General features: G+C 35.9%; 3 protein-coding genes across 7 annotated transcripts; 1 reads left to right on the top strand and 2 right to left on the bottom strand.

Moving 5' to 3' along the window:
- Positions 1-795: 795 nt before the first annotated feature.
- LOC122399399 (polycomb protein Scm) lies at positions 796-12,340 on the top strand. 4 transcript variants are annotated; one of them, XR_006259269.1, is made up of 10 exons: positions 796-995; positions 1,143-1,427; positions 1,505-1,728; positions 1,806-2,373; positions 2,573-2,761; positions 2,854-3,423; positions 3,657-3,811; positions 4,200-4,311; positions 10,910-11,089; positions 12,228-12,340. XR_006259269.1 is itself a non-coding variant. In XM_043400059.1 (9 exons), the coding sequence occupies exons 1-9, from the start codon at positions 968-970 to the stop codon at positions 10,981-10,983; spliced, it is 2,205 nt and encodes a 734-aa protein (XP_043255994.1). In that variant the 5' UTR covers positions 796-967; the 3' UTR covers positions 10,984-11,292. The 4 variants fall into 4 exon arrangements, 3 of the variants coding, with proteins under 3 accessions (XP_043255994.1, XP_043255996.1, XP_043255995.1); XM_043400059.1 differs by lacking the exon at positions 12,228-12,340 and having other exon boundaries at positions 10,910-11,292; XM_043400061.1 differs by lacking the exon at positions 12,228-12,340 and having other exon boundaries at positions 4,200-4,362; positions 10,910-11,287.
- On the bottom strand, positions 6,796-9,947 carry LOC122399401 (thioredoxin domain-containing protein 9). Its single transcript, XM_043400065.1, has 4 exons — positions 9,795-9,947; positions 9,459-9,637; positions 7,378-7,579; positions 6,796-7,209 (listed from the first exon to the last, which is right to left on the bottom strand). The coding sequence occupies exons 2-4, from the start codon at positions 9,633-9,635 to the stop codon at positions 6,941-6,943; spliced, it is 648 nt and encodes a 215-aa protein (XP_043256000.1). The 5' UTR covers positions 9,636-9,637; positions 9,795-9,947; the 3' UTR covers positions 6,796-6,940.
- On the bottom strand, positions 12,170-17,560 carry LOC122399400 (aminomethyltransferase, mitochondrial). Of its 2 annotated transcripts, none has more exons than XM_043400064.1 (5): positions 17,250-17,560; positions 15,304-15,644; positions 14,580-14,899; positions 14,156-14,238; positions 12,170-12,795 (listed from the first exon to the last, which is right to left on the bottom strand). In XM_043400064.1, exons 1-5 carry the CDS (start codon positions 17,515-17,517, stop codon positions 12,458-12,460), a joined length of 1,350 nt encoding a protein of 449 aa, XP_043255999.1. In that variant the 5' UTR covers positions 17,518-17,560; the 3' UTR covers positions 12,170-12,457. The 2 variants fall into 2 exon arrangements, with proteins under 2 accessions (XP_043255999.1, XP_043255998.1); XM_043400063.1 differs by having other exon boundaries at positions 12,657-12,795; positions 14,164-14,238; positions 17,250-17,536.
- Between the last annotated feature and the right edge of the window lie 1,840 nt (positions 17,561-19,400).

Below are 19,400 nucleotides of genomic sequence, written 5' to 3'. Positions count from 1 at the left end.
GAGTTTATTTACGATACCAATTTTCGACATAATCTTCAAGGAAGAGATAACGAGTTGAAGCTTCGTTCACAACGAACACTATGCAATCTCGCGTGAAACATCGATATAATATAATATTTTGTATGCATTTACTATTTCTAGTAATTATTAGAAAATTTTGTTGCAAAAATAGATTAGGAACATCGAACGCAAGAATCGAATGTTTGAAATTCGATTTAATTTTATTTACAATACAAATTTTTGAATAGATAATTTTCAAAGAACAAATTGTATTTTACTTGTAATAAAAGTCAAATTTCTTACAATACGTGATTAAAAACATAAATTTGACGACATTTTTTTTAGGAAAAGCTTCATCATAATTATTTTTTTAGTGGTTGGTTTTACGCGGTAAAAGAATTCTGCGCAGTCGTTATGCGCATTAAACAAATATGGTGTGTTTTTAACATACGCAATAGCATGGGTCGATTATTAGTACAAATTCCAAAGCACCGTTTTTAAAATTTGATATTGCAACAACAATACCCAAAAATCGAAATTTTGTCTAAATTGTTAAAAAGTTAATATTAAATATTCACTGTTTATTTCTATTTATACAAATTTTCAAACAATTGTTAAACAAACATTCCATCTACTCATCAATTCTTCGTTTATAAATATTAAACTGCTCATATTTCGTACAAAAATTTTATTGAATGATTCCTTTCTATCATTACTATCATAATCGAAGGATTGCGCGGTCAAATCAAACCAATATGGCGGCTTGACATAATAACTTTAACGAATATACGTGTGATGTGTAAAACGGAGCGCGGAAAGTTAAACTTTTGTCGAACGAAAGTCGGATAATGTTTTCTAAATCGATTTCAGTAATAGACGCTCAGATGTCCTCCATTATTTTACGAAACTAAAATAATCGTTATGCAGTAAATATCGATACTAAACTATCGTCTTTCTATGAAGTACTATGTCGTCCACGCAAAGCAAAATGCGAGGTATAGAACGATCCTAAATATTCCCAACCTTTTCCCGCTCGATTCTAATTCTAATTCTCACAATTCATTTTCTCCCCAAACAGATTATTCATCCAATCCACTTATATTAATTTTAAAACCAATGTAAATTTTTGAAAATATGTCCAGGAAGACCACCAAAATCAAAAAACTCTTGCACCTGGTGCGGAGAGACCAAGCAACCCTTGAAATACGTTCTCCCGACCCAGCATGGTAAAAAAGAATTTTGTTCGGAGACCTGTCTGTCAGAATTCCGCAAAGCATACGTGCGTGGTGCATGTGTCCAGTGCGATAATGTGATCAGAGGTGCGCCGGTCAGATTGGAACAGAAGGATGGGCCTACAAAAGATTTTTGCTCGTCGTTCTGCTTGAACAAGCACCAGAAGAAGGAGGTCCAAACAGACACGAAAAAGAGTTAGTAGAAAAAACTTTAATGAAGTTTATTATTCAAAGAAATCAAGTTTTTTGAGAAATTCTCTTTGTTTTTGTAGGCAACAGGGACCAGTCTTCGCCTGCGCCTTCCCTTTCACCGTCAGGATTGCTTGCTGGGAACAATGTTCCCTCCACGACTCAGTTTTCCAACCATTCAACTGTTTCGCATCCTCCGTCCACCTCCAGTGGTCCATTCCAGTACGAAACATACCAAACCTTCGACTGGGACCTCTATTTAAAGGAAACAAACAGTCAAGCTGCTCCGATCGAGTGTTTCAAACAGGTTAAATTAAAGTTAACAAAGATAATGATTCAAAAAAATTTTAATTGTAACCAATTTTAATATTGAAATTTCTCCAGCATGAAGTTCCATCGATCAATGAGTTTAAGATGGGAATGAAATTGGAAGCATTGGATCCCAGAAATTTGACTTCGACTTGCATTGCAACGGTTGTTGGTGTCCTAGGACCAAGATTGAGACTAAGATTGGATGGATCGGATAACAAAAATGATTTTTGGAGATTGGTCGACAGTAACGAGATCCACCCGATTGGCCATTGCGAAAAGTCCGGTGGAATGTTGCAGCCTCCGTTGGGCTTTCGTATGAATGCTTCCAGTTGGCCAATGTTTCTTTTAAAAACTCTAAATGGTGCTGAAATGGCGCCTGCTAAGGTTTTTAAGCGAGAACCTAAAATACCACGATCAAACATGTTCGAAGTCGGGCATAAATTGGAGGCTATCGATAAAAAAAATCCACAGTTGATTTGTACAGCAACTGTTGGGGCAGTGAAGGATGATATGATTCATATTACGTTTGATGGTTGGAGAGGAGCATTTGATTACTGGTGTCGATTTGACTCTAGGGATATCTTTCCTGCTGGATGGTGCTTCAAGAGTGGTCATCCATTGCAACCGCCAAGGCAGAAATGTGAGTATTGAATTATAGTGTTGTTTTAATTGGGTTTCACAATACTCGTCAATAAAAATATTCCCGTACAAACAAAGCAACAAAACTACTTCCACTTATTAGTATTATTATTGTATATATTATTGGTTATTTGCAAATAAAATTTTAAAGGTGTAGCTACTAAAGAATAAAACATTTAATGTATTTCAATATTTCTCAGCGACAGGGCCCAATAGATTTAAGTCGCGGACCAGTAACGTACTCCCAGTGATGGCGATATCAGGCGGAGGAAGTAACGGAGAGCCAGCTGTGGCACTGGTAAGCCCTGCAGGTTCCAGTGCTCCGCCGCAGCCAGCCACCGAACCAGACACCAGTACGTCCAACACGAAACCACATTCCATAGAGAATGGTATGCATTTATTTCAACCATATATATACCAAGTCACATATCTTTGTTGCTTACTTATTGTTTTTTGACTCATTACTTCTGTTGTATTACAGTTACAATTTATGTAAACCATAATTGCACATGTGGTCCTTACTTTGATCCTCGTAAAGTAAAAGCAATGCCAGCACAGTTCGGCACCGGTCCCATATTAAATGTAACCAGAGATATATTTCAAGCTTTCCTGATGGCAGCAATGAGTCCAAGACAAATGCTAAGCTTATTAAAACGTGGTGAAGGAGAAACCGTGAGCTTAATTTTAGAGAGTAAACCTACTTCTGTTAGGTTACCAATATTTATGGAGGAAGAGGATTTTTATATATACGTTAGGCGACAACTGGAGGACCTTTGTGCATGCGAGCATCTCTTGTTCAGAAGGAAAGAGCCGTGCAATAAATGCCCGAATGCTCAGCAACCACAGTCCACGAATACCGAAGAATCAGTTAACGGTTCTGTGGTGATTAATAATACCACGGCCGAGAAAAGAAGATGGGGGTGCCAGAATCAGCAAACGTTGTCATCTAGTATCCAACAGCAACAGATACAACAAAATACTGTGACCGGTTTGAATAATTCTACGATTTCCGCGGCCACCGCACCGAAACAACCCAGGAAATCTGTTCCAGGTAAAGCAAATGAGATTTAATTAAAAAAGAAAAAAGAATCGCCATTCTAAAATGATTTTTAACAAAATTACAATAGTTCGAAAATTAACAATTTTTGGATTCCTTAATGTGCTATAGAGTAAGAACTCTAGAAAAATATATCAACCATAAAAACAACGCTAATAAGAATTAAGTATCGTAAATAGTTTTTGTCATTAGTTAACTAAATATCATTACACTACTATTATAAACAGAACTGGAAGCTGCAACAAGCACAACACAGTCAGAAAGTTCCATGAACCGAACAGCTTCCGTTGAGCCAGCGGAGTGGACCATCGAAGACGTGATTCATTATATCGGTGTGACCGATCCCGCATTGGGACAGCATGCAGATTTATTTAGAAAGCACGTAAGCATACATATCAGTAACAAAAATAATGTTTGTTCAACCCAATATTAACATTGACAAAAGAATTTTACACTTTTTATAAAAATTCAAAAATCGAATGCCAGAATTCTCCATCTTATAACCTTTGTAACTTTGAGAAAGAAAATTGTACGGCAGTCAATGGGGGTTAATTTAAAAGTCAGATTCTACTTTCTCACACCAGAGGTCAGCTTTCCGGGAAGCGTCTTCGAGGAAGTTGAATTCTGGTATGGGAAAGTAGAGGTTTCATTCTTTAAAATAAGCCTCATTGGACTGTTGTGCCCTATTTTAAATTTGTAAGCGTCTGTTTTTGCAATGAACAATCGAACTATCGATTGTTGTATCGTTTATAATGGTGTGTGATTTTCAGGAAATCGATGGAAAAGCCTTGCTGCTACTAAATTCGGATATGATGATGAAATATATGGGATTGAAGCTCGGTCCAGCATTGAAAATCTGCAATTTGGTGAATCGCATAAAAGGTAGAAGACATATGCTTCTATGACTTTATCGACCATCAAAACGCATGTATAGTGAGTTAAATTAACATAATACTTAAATAACTAGAGAGAACACACGCGCGCGCACGCGCAGAATGAAAGAGAGAGCGAGAGAGAGAGAGAGACATATATATGTGTAAGTTGTTAAAATAATGTGAATATATTGGTTATAATCTTTCGAAAGCTATTCATTTTATCAATTCAACTTAGAGATTAAGAGAAACAAATCAAAGTCTTAAGTTAGTTTACTATTTAAATCATGGTTCTCGGACTCTCAGAAATTTTTTATTAGCTCAGTTACATAGATGTGAAAATATTTTAATAGTTTTCCTTTTTGAACCTGATTAAGCTGAAGCTTGACATTTTAATAATAATAATAAAAAAAGAAACCGGATATATATGTACAAAGTGTAATTAACAACGTTCTGTTTTATTAATTATACACGTTTAAGATCTATAAAATTTTTATGGAATCCTTCTAATCGTGCAACGATTATACTAACAGCTTAAAGTAATTTTTTTTAAGCTTAAGCAATCTCACCATTTTCAAAGTTTACAAATACCATTCACGAACAATTCAAAGTATTATTAACAAGAAAATTCTTCGAATTCGATCGAAGAATATTATGCTTCTACACCGCCTTATCCAATTTTTAAATTAATAAATAAATTCCTAATGAAATATAGTTTTTCTTCCTATTTTTTTCTAATCAAATCGAATTATTTTTATATATTTCTTTATCACATTATTCAATTTTCAATTAAATTTTATCAACGAACACCAAATAAAACATAATCTTTTTCTCTTTTTTTACTTTTCTTCATCACCTCATTTATTTCTTTAATTATATTTTATTAATAAATGCCTAATGGAACACAGTTTTTTTTTTTTTTATTTTATGTTTTTTTTTCTAATCAAATTTCATTTAAATCAATACGAATTGTGTCATGTGCTTGCAATTAATTATTATTTGTGGATGAATCTTTATACTTTCGTGCAAACGATTTTTTTTTTTAATTCGATGAAAGGCTTTCACGAATAATTAAATAAACATTAGGCAAGGGGCATTATAATATGATTTAAATAATTTTTTGAAGACTTTTTTTCTAGACTATTTCCATACCTCCAATTAATTTACGTTTTAATGTAATAATAATAATAATGAATGCACATTAAATAGTGCGTTAGCTATAGTATAAATGTTATTCTTATTTCGACGTGTACATATATATGACAATTATTAATGTATGCAAAATTATCTCTGTGATACATTGCATAATTATAATTATCAAAGGTTAGATATTAAATGTATACTATTGTAAGAAACAGAATATTTTCTCACTAAATTCGTTCTAAAACTAAAAAAAAACACTAATTTCTTGTATATACATGAAGGATGAAGGTCGTTTGAATAATTTGCCTGCTTGCGACGATAGAAAATCAATTATTATATTTATTGTCTACCTTAATAGACTAATATGAAACAAAAACAATTTTCGTTTAAAATGGAACTAAATATTTTTAAATCATTATGTTTAATACAGATCGAGATGTAGGACAACATAACCTGTAAACATGGTGGTCACCGGTGACCGTCATATCTACTTATTTTAAAATCATTTATAATGGAAAAAACATTTCAATATAAAATCAGACATTTTGGGAAAAACTTGAGTTTAAAATCATTTTACAATAACGAAAGTTATTTATTTTATATAACAAATTCCGTTCTATCGTAAAAAATGAACAAATTGTTCGGACGACCTATTTTAATGGCGATATCCTTTATATGCAAGAAATTATTTACGTATACAGTTAGGATAATTAGTGTAATAACATTAAAACATATTCTCGGTCATATTATCTTGAGATTAAAGCGAGAATTTGAAGAAAATAATGTTGTTAAACGCCATATATCGAACCTTACTGTAAAATAAAGCAATGTAACGAGTTATCTATTGTTTTATCGAACATTTTCTAGCTCTAATAATATCAAAAATTAATAACACAGTCATTAAACTTCAGTAAAATAGAAGTTTTTATTTTTCAATATTTCGCTATCAAATAATTTAAAATTAAAAGATTCTTATCTAAAATCATTATTTTTATTTCACATTGTTTACTATTTTAATATTTTTTTAATGTTCATATAACGTTGACAAATAAATAATATAAATGATATAAATTATTAGTTTTGAAAAAAAAAAAAAAAAAAAATTTTTTTTTGTTACAATTTAAAAAAGTTTGTATATTTTTATTTTCTCGAATTTCGTTGCGAAGAAATATTTGAAATTGATTTAGTATTATTCTACCACTAAGTAAATTGTTAACAAAGAAATCTATATATGTATATAGATATATATAAGAAAGAGCAAGCAAAATAATATTTTGTAATTGACAATATTTTATAATTAGCACTAAACAACAACCATATATATTTTATATACTAAAATACAATCCCTCAATTAATAATTGTGACCCTTTTTTTATTAATCAAAATCGAAATCGTTACAAGTGGACTTAGATTTAATTCTAAACGAGATTAGTCGATTGAATACAAATTTAAACAATAATATGTCAAATTTGTACAAACAATTGTTGAAAATATCTTTACTCAATGTCGGAATCATCAGAATTTAAGGAACTCGCGGATCTGATAGTTTTTGGTTTCGAAACCTGCGACAACCATGGTGTTTTCTTGTTTTCTAAATAAACATTATCGTCCATTTTTATCACACCTGAAAGGGAAATTCTGTATTCTAAGGTTTCCGTAGAAAAGTCATCACGATTTCCCAAGTCAGTGAATCCCACGATATAGTCTGTGGTCTTGCTGTTTAAAATCAGAGCGATTGTTGGAATAATTTTGATTTTCAGACGTTCTGGAAACGATAAATATTAATGTTGATGCTTCTGTTCAAGAAACGAAACATTATTTTTTTTTCTAATTCATGCTCTACTTTAAATAAATCCATTGGAAACAAAAACAATATATCGTTTCTATTGATTTTTGATTGATCAAAATTTCAATAATAATGGTTGGAAATTACCAGTTAAAAATGGACATCGGTGGACGTTTAGTTTGCAAAACTTTGCTTCCACGTGTTTTTTCGCAAGAATTTTTAGATGATGATCCGCTATTTTGCATCTTGGCGAATCGTCTTTGTAAAACAGACAGACTATATTTTCTGACTTTTTCGACACTTCGAAAAATTCTTTTTCATCATACACCTCAGAATATTCTCCATGGCCCTAGAATTAACCACGATCCTGCTTTAAAGATTGGTTCATTAGGGTACTGTTTGAACAGATCATTGCTTGGATCATCATCTAAATTGCAGCAGTTTCAACCAAACAATGATAAGCAGAGACAAAGGAGCTAAAAAATTTCTTAATTTGACCAGTTTTTTTCAATTTGTTTTCATAAATTGACCAATGTTGAGTTTTTTTTACTCTTCTTAACATTTTTGCTCTGAAGCTTACATTTGTTGTCTCTTAAATCATAAAAACGGTTAGGTGAATAGGAATTACAGTGGAATTTTGCTGCTAGATAGACTTGAGAACCTTGATCTGATAGTATTGAATGGTAGGAATATCTCTGATAGGATTGGAGCCTTTATGTTTGTGGGGGCCAAAGGGTTTACTGTAATAGACTTGGTTTGGACTAATCTAGCAGGTTGCCTGACCCTGTTGGTAGATGGGGCTTTCTGATCACCTTCCAATGTCGATTTGGGTCTAAGACCTCCGAGGATAGCGTAGTTATACTAAGCTAGGATGGTGTACTGGGAGAGGGCTATTACAATTGTCTTTTGGAATGTCCACCATCGCTCATAAATGACAGTGAACAATTACAGTAGTGCCCACATAAGTGACCGCATTTTTGCGGTCCCGAGCATGGTCATTTAAGTAGGGTACTACTGTAGATAGAAAAACAGCTGAGTCATTCCAAGGGAGACTATAAATATTGGATTGTACAGACTCTCCCCAAACTTCCAACTGTGGGACAGAGATAAGCTTTGGTTTGATGAGAACTATCATGTGGTTTGGGTAGAAATGAAACGTTTACTCAGGAGCTGGCAAAGAACCAAAAACTGGAGACTAAAAGAAGCATTTCTTAAAGTTAGGAAGGAGTTCATCAACCTGGCCATGATTAAGAATCTAGGTACATTCTGGATCATAGCGAAGAAACTCAGAAAACTGAAGACTGATTCATGCCCCATTTCAAAAGAAGGGATAGAAAAGTTTTCTCTATTTCTTAGAGAAGAAGAAGGGGGTCTTGAGAGGATCGACGACCTGGTGGACGTTTTACTTTTTGCCGACGATCTGGTTTCGTTTGAGAGGGATCATAGATCTGAAACACAAACTGCTTTAAGAAGAAGCTGGATGTGAATCTGTCAAATACAAATTTTATGAAATTTCAAAGGGCAGAAGGGCCCAGTAACGATTGATTCGGAAATTCCTGATATGTTGAAGGCCTTAAAATATATGATTTATATATCAAGCTAAAACTTGACCTTGAGAATTCCTATATGTTGGGACCAAAAGAGTGTCTCACACTGGATCTGCCTCTACCCTTTATCAGACTAATAGCTGAGGTCAGATTGACTGGTCACAAGGAGATTAATATTTTATACAAAAGGAATTGGTATAGGATACATGAGATTCAAACCTGCTTGGTCTGTAATCTTTCAGTTGAGGAATCATTAGAGTATGTTCTGTGTGAATGACCAATGTATGCAGGACTAAGAAAATATTAACTAGAGGGGTAAGCTTTATTGAGATGTGCAATATGAAAGTGTGTCAAGATTTTAATCTTCTGTCTATCGGTGATATTAAAACTGTGAATGTTTATATTGAATGAGTGATTCCTTTTTAAATACAATTAAACTTAATTATAGAAGTGTTAGGTTTGTTTGGTCAGCCACAACTATTTTGTCTGTATGCAACAGGGTTCATCTCTTATTTTATACAGACAATAAGAGCAATCCATGTCCTATTGACCTCTAACTATATCCTGTTACAGAAGTTCGAGATTTTATGTATGATTATGCTTGCGACACGGGCTATATGAAGTAGTCATTTGTTATAGGATTCCCTTGTATGCAAATATGATTAAATAAATAGAAATTACCAAGGACAGCCAGTTTTGCTTCTGTTGTTGAAGTGTTTTCAACTGTTTCAGGCGATTTTCACGCAGTTTTTCGATATCGCCGATATCCAAATTGTCCAATTTTTCTAATTCGGTGTCCAATTGCTTTTCGACGCAATGCGTCGCGTCGATCATTTTTTGCTGTAAAACGGACTCCATTTCTGTTCAAAAGTAAAATTTCCAGAGATAGTGAAACGATCTAAATATGAATTAGTCGAAATTGAGAGAAATTTGTTTAAAAGTATAATTTGTAGAGGTTATGGAACGATCTACAGACAAAAATTAATCAAAATTGAGAGAAATATTAATAACACTCACCGCTAGGATCAATAATATTTACTGCGCAATTGAATAAATATTTTGGAAAATTTAGATAAATTCGAATTACTCAAAGTTTCAAATTTTTGTTGATATGTTGGTGACAGTATTAATGTGATCAGTGTATCCAGATTTGACAGAATGAGTGTAGAAAGAACGACACTAGCGACGATGAATTTACTATAGCGCCTAGCGGAGCGATGAGAAAGCAATGTAGCCATATTTGGTGTGATTGTGGACATCGACGACGACATTACTAACGACGAACTTTCTTTAACGCGTAACAGAGTGGTGGGGAAAACGGAAAACATGCTACCGCACGGATCGCGTGTTTGTGAGTTCAGTACTTTGTTCAACTTTGAGAAATCACGAAGGAAGGCGAGCGCGAGCCTTTTCTTCTCGACCTTGCACCAACTGAAATCTAACCTTCAATTCGACAATTTCGAGTCTCGACTGCCTGAGCATTTTCCCTTCCAGCCTATGTAGGTATAAAGAAAGTACCATAATGAGAAAGAAATTTCGAAAATTGGAGATCACGGGAAGGTAGTTTCTTTCATTATTCCCCTCTGAATTCATTTTTGCAAAACGGAATACATTACATTGATGTCTAACTGTTATTTATGCAATAGACCACATTAGATCGTAGGATACGGACCGGGATAACTATGCCCAATAGGTATACTTACAACTAACCTAATTGTAAGTATCGGTAGGGCTAATGGTGTCGAGTAGTGGTCAGGTGACACCATTACTGATGGGTCACCCGTACACCAAGCACGAGGGTGTTCGACTGATCGAACGTTGCTTTCGGTCGGAAGAGATGCGAGTAATTCCTAATAATTATTTGGGGCATATGTGAGAAGCTAGTCACCAGTGCAGGAGGGAGGAAAAGCTTAGTATTTTTTTCCAATGTGGAGAAATCCTTATGGATATCTCGAGGTCCCTGAGCAAGGGGAGGGGGGGGGTGAGGTAGTGCAGGACTCATTAGCACTCATTACACATGTATTTACACACACACATGCTACACTTGTTTATCAATACTAATTCAGTGAATAGTTTCTCAACTGACCGCCACCCATGAGAAGAGGTCGTTAAAATCACTTCTGAATTTTCAGGTCGGTATAGCAGTCAGATTGGGCCACGAAAATTCATAAGGTCTAAGGTCTGCTCGTATACGTTCCGGCTCTGATACGCCTCGGCGCCGCTAGATGACAACACCAGATCATTTATTGCGGGAACTAGCATAGTGCTCGTGCCTAGGTATCCTAAGGCTACATTAGGTTGAGCCCTGAGAGGTAGGCAGTTGCAGCGACGATGTTGCCCATTTTTCAAGCTAGGTATCTCTTAGCCAATCCTATTCGAGCACTGACTCGTGCCGTGTCTTGTCCTTTGCTACGCGCGTTGCTATTCTTTTCTAAGTCGTCGAAACGACCATTATCTCCATTGTAACAACGAAACGATTACCTAGCGACGAATCTTATTGGAAGTTGTTGATGTTACGGTACCGCGTATAGCGTAGAAAAAAAATGGCGGAATATGACGTCGATATATTGACCGCCGCGAAGGAAGTTTTTCATATTAATTTTCAAAGATACGATTTATTTTCATTTGATACGATGATATATATTTAATATATATTTTCAAATATACAAGTTTTTGTTTCACGAAATCCTCTCGGGAGTTAAGGTGTTTTGAAACTAAAAACGATATTTGAATTTTGTTATGTTCTAGCTACAAAATAAGTTAACTAATAAGCTAATAAAATTATAACAGCTTATATATTTTGAGAAATGATTAAAAAATAAAATCCACACATCGACCGATAGAGAATGTTATCGAGAATATGTTGAACGATTTTTGTGTGTTATCATGTACACCAGCGTGTCGTACACGCCGCTACGTGGTTCGTAATAACGCTATTTTTTTCGTTATAAATAAATATAGACATTAAAAAAAATTGTTTCCAATAGTTCAAGAAATTATTTGTAATTTCGACTGAACGCACACATATCCTGTAAAAAAAATCTGTAAAAATACCGTTCGTTTTGCGATCTCTTACGTAAAATAGATCGCGTTGCGTTTCGAAATCAACATGAATGCTGCATTTTACTAATGATTCTCTAAGGGAACTGATTGTGACTTTCTCAAAAGATAAAAGTTTATATTTTGAAATAAAATAGATGAAATAAAAATTTATTTATTATTTCTATGTCACGAATGTAATTATAAGGTTTAGAAAACAGTTTTTCAAAGAATGTCGATCCCTTTTGATTAAAATAAGACGAGGAATCGACTTCGATGATAATCGGTAATAGAAAACACAATAAATAAATCGCATTGCGTAGTTGAGCAAACTTCAAATTCAATTTTCTTAAAAATAAAGCCTCGTATGGGGAAAAAAACTATATACTAAATTTTTTCCTTATTTTTTAGGCAGAATTGCTCCCTAGTCGGTTGTACTACGATTTTCCACCCATCCTGTATTACATTAAAACTAAGGACCTCGCTTGGACACAATACATGCCTGAGGTATGACAAAAATTCATGCCTGATTATTCGTTTATAACATAACCAGTGTGTTTACATAGCATTTTAATATTGTCATTCGATTTCATTAAACTTTTGGCGTTCAAGGTCATTCGAAGGTTATCGAAGGTCATTTATTATTTTGCTGTGTAATAGTTCGTCTTCACGAAAGGCATCTTCGTCACTGTAGCTTTGTAAGTCTTCCCTCGAATCTCGACCAGTACCCCGTCACCGCTGTGGGCCAATTCTGGGGGCACGTACCCCATGGCAATGGGTCGTCCAAGGGTCGGGCTGGGTCCACCGGAAGTGATTTTTCCCACACGTTCACCTCCAGGCGTCATTATAGCCGCTCCTGCTCTGACCGACGGAGTTTGTCCTAGCATCAAACCTATTCGTTTCTTCTTGATACCTGATTTGATCTGTGACAATATCGTGTCAGCGCCAGGAAAGTTTGCCTCAGCCCTTCTTCTTTTACCTGAAATGAAGATGATAGAACATGTATTTGGTTACTCATTTCGAAATATGTTTATCGACATCCATGTTGTTCAATGTTCGTTTTAAACTTTTTTTATGCATTCTGTACGATTCTCGGGACCAAAATAAGACGAAAATCAAGACTATCAATTTGTCGATCGAGGCTTCGTTAAAAAGTTATTAACGCCTAAAGTTCCACACACGCAGCTGTTCGCAGATTGACGCTCTACAGGCGGATCTTTAAACGTTAATAACTTTTTAACGAAGCCTCTATTAACAAATTGGTGTTCTTGATTTTCGTCTTATTTTTACCCCCAGAATCTCCCATTAAAATTTTTCTCAGAAGGGGTGACCGAACAATCCTGTACATTTTAAACAAATTTGAAATTAGCAAAATTATGATCCCACTCGCGCGAATCACAACGTATTTTAATTTCATTGGAACCCCAAATCCTAACTTGGAGTACAGAAGGTGACGAAAGATCGATTTGACGTGGAATGACCCGCGTGATATTAAAGGGAGCCTATGATACAATGGTCAATGAACTTAATTGTAACGCCTGCCTGTTAACGGACGCCTTCGCGTCGCCTTGGAAGCGTCTTGCGCTTATTAACAAGGGGAAGGGAAACCGAAACCCTGACTCTCCGTCACCGTATCGTCCGGCTGTGTACGTTAGACACTGCAGGCAAGGTGATGGAGATGATGCTGAGGGCGAGATTGCCCGCGGCCATTCAGGCTGCCGGGGACCTGTCGGATCGGCAGTACGGCTTCCGAAAGGGTCGCTCCACATTGAGGGCGATCCCAGAGGTTATCGCCACTGTCGATCGAATCAGGCGTGCCATCGAGCAAGACCGTTTGGTCCTCCACGCGACATAGTTCGTGCGTAACGCGTTCCACTCGGCGAGGTGGACAGATACATTTACGAAACTTGAGAATTTTCGGGTATTCAGATATTTGTTGGCTGTACGAGACGGACTATGTCGTTATCTCCCGATCTCGCCGCCAGAGGGGTTGTTCTCTCGCAAGCGCTTGACTGACGTTCATTTTTCGTAATTTTGTTTGACGCTCTACAGAAAAGTTGTTTAATACTTTTTTGTAGGTATCTACGAGCTCTACTTCCATACTAAATTTCAATGAGATACGTTCACTATTGTAGGAGTTATGGCCGTTTGAAAATTGGACCAATTTTATTGGGTTTTTTTCCCACTTTACGGGTTTAAGGAACAGCTTTTCAAATAGTGTTAGAATTTCTAGATATTCTTGACTAAAATACGCGTTGTTTGCCTTTTGAAACATTAAAATATCCTGTATAACGATTTGTTCGACATAAATTTTGAAATTCCTTAAATATTTCACTCACCCACTAACCAAGTAAGTCCCGCCTCAACCGGAGTGGTATCCTCGTCGATGTCTTGTCCATACAGGCAAAGACCAGCTTCTAGCCTGCGAGAATTCGCGCGAAATGGTGATTCAGATCGATAAATCGCCATTTTTCAAACTAAACCTACCGACACTCTATGTACATCCATTCTTACTAAAACCGATCAAATGACAAATCTTTCTTTTTCTCTTTTACAAGGCACATGTCTTTTCTTAAAGTATGCATTTTAAAAGTCTATATTCTTGAGAATAATATAGAGAAATATATTACAAAATGCTAGTAGTTTTGGAACAATTCGTGAAAAGTCGCGAAGACAAATGGCGCTAAAATTTTATACAAATTTTAAACAAAGTTGTAAAAACGACGATTCGATCTGTCGCGGTAGGTTTAGCGTTAATGTTACCTCAAACTATCCCTTGCGCCAAGACCCGCTAATTTCGTGTCACCCGTCTCCATGAGCTTCTGAGTCAGGCTCTTAGCGATCCCAGCTGGCATAGAGATCTCGAAACCATCCTCTCCCGTGTATCCACAACGAGACACTCTGATTCGACTCCCGAATAGATCGGTTTCCACGCTGTTCATGAATCTCAGATCTTTCAGGTTGATCTTTATCAACGATTGAAGAACTCCCGTTGCAGTGGGCCCTTGCAGCGCAACGAGGCCTTGCTCCAAAGGATCCAGGAACTCAAGGTACACGGACTTCCCTTGGGACTCGAAGTCTTTCTGAAATGATGGAGAAGTTGAGAGCTAGATAATAGCAGTTTTAGATGTAGTTTAATATAAATTAATGTCCTAAGACCTAGTCTAATTATGATCCATGCGATATGACGTTGAATTATGTGTTGTACGCGAATAGTAATGAAGTTGTATTTTTGACAATTGATGTTTACTGAACGTTGGTTACTTAAAGACTGAAGAAACGTATAAGAGATGACGATAAAAGTTGTGGATATTATCCCTATTCGTTTATTTAATGCATAAAGGATAGTGTTAAGAAGGTAGCATATTTGCCTTAATATAAGATACCATTGTTTTCATGCAAGAACGAGTGGATGTGAGTGTTTAGGGGTCAAAGAATTTTGATAATTATCCTGTAACTGTGCAAAGAAATTTGTTCTTCGCTGTACCTGCTGTTGTAAGAGCAACTGCGAGTCCTGGTCCCTTCTTCCAGCATTAGACACTACGAAGTACTTGTTGTCATCGTCCTTCGTAATAATTAGATCGTCCTGAATGCCTCCGTTTTCGTTGGTGAACACTGTCAGTACCGCGCAACCTTTTTCCAAATTCTTCAGGTCGCTGGTGGTCAGGGACTCCAAAAACTCGGTAGCGTTACTACCGGAAACTCGCGTCTGCATCATGTGACCAACGTCGAACAACGAAGCGTACGTCCTCGTGTGCTGATGGGACGCTGCTATTGCATCTTGATACTGAACTGGGAGTAGCCATCCGGCAAAGTTGACGATCTTACCTGTCGAAGGAGGATCAATCAACTACAAAACCACCCTAAAATTTTTTTATATGTTAAAATAACTAAAAGCAAAGTGTACCCTATTTGAAATTGTGTCAAGAAACGATAATAGAAAAAGGAAGAATTACAGAAAGCTGATTTTTACAACATGGCCACGATTTCACCCTTTCCTTTATTATCATTATTATAGTCAAGGTGCATTATTATAATTTCATTGTTGAGTTTAGAAAAATTACTTTGAAATAAGAGATGGCGTGTTTAAAGGTCATGTTTTCTTAAATAGAATTGCTAATTTTAATTGTAAAATTCGATAGAGCAATGAATTCTGTGTGAAAGGCTATTGTGATATTCCCGTACTATAACGAGCCTGACTCGTGACGAAGATTTTGGCCCAAACATAAATATCACGAGCCCAGACTCGCGCGAACAGAAGGTCGGCCCAAAACGTAAACATCGCGAGCTAAGCGGACAGCAAATAACGATCGTGCTCGAGTTTTAGTTACTATCAGTACGCCACAAGAGTTGGTCACGATTCTTATAATCTCTGTTACGAAGCAGTTTAGCATAAGTGCGGTCTGTTTACCACTCGTTGACGCCTACCATTTGTACCCAGCTTTCGTCGAGCTAAATTCCACTGGCAAAGGCTAAATCTAACATTTTACGAGATATTCAGCTAGTAAAGTATTAATATTTGACCTTGATTGGCCTCGAATGATCTTGAACCACATGTCATCGAACTTATCCTTCGAACAGAACATTTCCTCAGGTATACAACTTCCATAATAACGTTAGATCACTGGTTCATGATATTCGAAGCGATGAGATTTATTATTATGAATATTTTGTAAATTAACAGTTGTTCGATTTTTGTATTCGATATCATATTTAATTCTGTTGTAGAAAAACCTTCAACTTGACCTTCAACTCTTCATTAAGTCACCATTCAAAAAACAAATCATTATCATTGTATTATAATTTCACAAAGTCATACAGCTTTTATTAGCAATATTTAAAATGTAGAAAATATTAGACCATCTCATTAGTCTGTGCAGAAGTCTACCAGAACTTGAAGCCAATATTTCAAACATACTATCGAATTTTACGAAATATATATTGTAATTCATCCTTTTTACCCTGCTAGTATAAAACTTGTTTCATTGTTCATCAAAATGTTGTTCAATAGTGCTTTTCAGTGTGTTAATATTTTCGAATTTTATACAAATTTTGTCGATATTTTTTATCACATATGGTCTAAACTCGTGGTCATGAAAAATTACTTTGTTTCAACCAAATAATTCCAAACGTTTTGCAGATTGTTTTGATCAAGAAATTTTGCTCTCCTTGTACCAAGCTACGAATTCTATCCTTGTTAACTTAAAAAGAAAGGAACGTCACAAATTTATAGGATTACTTAATTAGAAAGTTACCCCGTTTCTAGTGGACTATAGTGTTATAAAATACCATAATAGAAACATAAAATAAAATCGTTTTAATCCAATCTTACCGTTCTACCTGCTCAGTTGTATATCGGGTTTTTATTAACAAGTGTAGAGTGTTAGGTTTAATCAAAGGATAGCGTGTCATCGGATTGTAGAATGGATTTACCTCGATTTTCCACGTGAAGGTCGTACAGGCAAGTCTTCCTTGGCTCTGGCGCCGGCGTTTGTGTCGACAACGAACGACAACCTTCGCTCCCGTTCGTCCGCGGTTCGGAATCGATCAAACATCTCGAACGCGGCCCCGTAGCGCCGCGGCTCGAGTTTACCTTCGTAATCGTCGTAAATCCCGACGATTCCCTTATATTCAACGTTTCGATGCACTTTTCGAAGCTATCGACGGCGATCAATTTGCCGCGTAAACCGAAACGAAACATCGTACTTCCTTCCCGTCGATTCGTAATGTACTGATTCAAGAGTGCCGGTTTTTATTGCTCTTAATCCCTCTTTCGATGACCTCGTTGACACCAGACGTCGTTCAGACTCGGATTTACTATCGAAAATCGTCTGTACACTGAATTAAAAGCTGTTAGCTAACAAACGCGAACAAAAGTTGTTGCTTTGCAGAATCAATCCGTAGATACCTTAAAACGGTGTGTTGAATCTAAATATTGTAACTTGGGTGCATGGTTTTTGAATCGTAATGTTGGAAACAGACTCAGGTAGCTTTGAAGGTACCAAAAAGAAAATTACGTGTACTTGGAGCTAAGTTGAATCGAGAGTATCGTTGCCCTTAAATACGATGTGGAAAATGTGACAACGATTGTCGTATTTTTCTTTTTATATTTCGTAAACATCAATTAATATTCTACCATTAAATTGAAGGGATGATGATACTATTGCTTGAATCGAAAGTGGAAATCATTTCGAAATGTTTCTCTTTATTTAAATAAAAAAAGAAGCGATCGAATCATGTTTGGGATATTTTTTGTTTGCGTACAAATTAATTTTAATTTATGCCACCGCGATTCAAGGCTGCAATACAAATATTACTGTATTGAGAAAATGACAAAGGAAAGCCTCTCTCTCTCGCGATACATAGAGATATTTTCTCATGCCATGGGAAGCTACGAGCATAAGCTATCGTTATTTTAATACGTAAGAGGGGTCAGCATGCCGTTAAAGTTGAAAGCGCGATAAGATAGAAAAATTCTCGTAAATGTTGTTCACGCTCGTGATATAATTGGTCAGTGGGGCATAGTGATCACGAGACCGAAACAGACCGAATGCTTATTAAATTTTTATTGTACCACGTAATAATAATTAATAATAATAATAATAATAATAAAGATAATAGTAATAATCGCAATAATCATCATCGCAATAATAAATCGTGATAATAATGTCAATAATAAATGTTAATAATAATAACTAATAATAATAATAATAATCATCATTCGTCGTCGTAATAATAGCAATAGTTTCGTAATAATAATGACAATTCATCGTCGTCGGTAATAATCCCAATGACAAACGTCAATATTTCATATAGTAGCGTGTCGAACGGAGAAACGACCATTAAAAAACGAAGACAGTATCAATTGTTCGTTCGTACATTTTGTATCATTTTTTTTTTTTTATCTTTTGTTCTTTTAGCTTCCGTCGTCTATTATTCATCTCGCTCGTGCTTTTCTTTACTTTTTTCTGCTTCGTCTTTTTAGTCACATCTCTTGCCTGTCTCGCTCTCTCGCTCTCTTCCACACGCGCATTCTCTCTCACTCTCGACTCCCTTTTTTTTTCTTTTTTTTTTCTTTAACTCGTAATTCTTTCTCTCACACACACGCACACTTTCTCCCTCTGTCTCGTGTTTACGCAATTGATGCAAAATGTCCCTGCACAGTCCGACGAATGTGTGTGTGTGTACGTTTCATTTTTTTTTTTTTTTGTTTTCCGATCGATCGATTTTTTTCTCCCGCCAGGTCGTAAGTATGCTCTTTTGCGATTATCTATCTTCCGTTTTTTCTTTTTTTTCTCTCGATCCTCTCTTTTAAAATCTGCTATTTTTTCCCTTTTGTAACACGTGTTGACACAATCACTCACATTGGTTGATCGGTTTGCTAGTGGAGGGACTGGGGGGTTTCGGTGGTTGTGGATTGGAAACGTGAGGGGCTGTGCCGTTGGTAAAAGATGTGGGAACATGTGTGGTGAAGGGTGAGGTGAATAGTTTCGGTGCATGTTGGAAATGGGAACAGAGTGCAAGGATCTGCGAAGGGTGTATATTAATTAGGAACATTTACGAGGAAAATGGATATGCTACGGT

Source organism: Colletes gigas, unplaced genomic scaffold, assembly GCF_013123115.1.
Source record: "Colletes gigas isolate AHSC1104 unplaced genomic scaffold, ASM1312311v1 Colletes_gigas_Sc00013, whole genome shotgun sequence".
Lineage (NCBI taxonomy): Eukaryota > Metazoa > Arthropoda > Insecta > Hymenoptera > Colletidae > Colletes > Colletes gigas.
The sequence above is the reverse complement of the archived record's forward strand: the minus strand, read 5'-3'. Positions and strand labels throughout refer to the sequence as shown.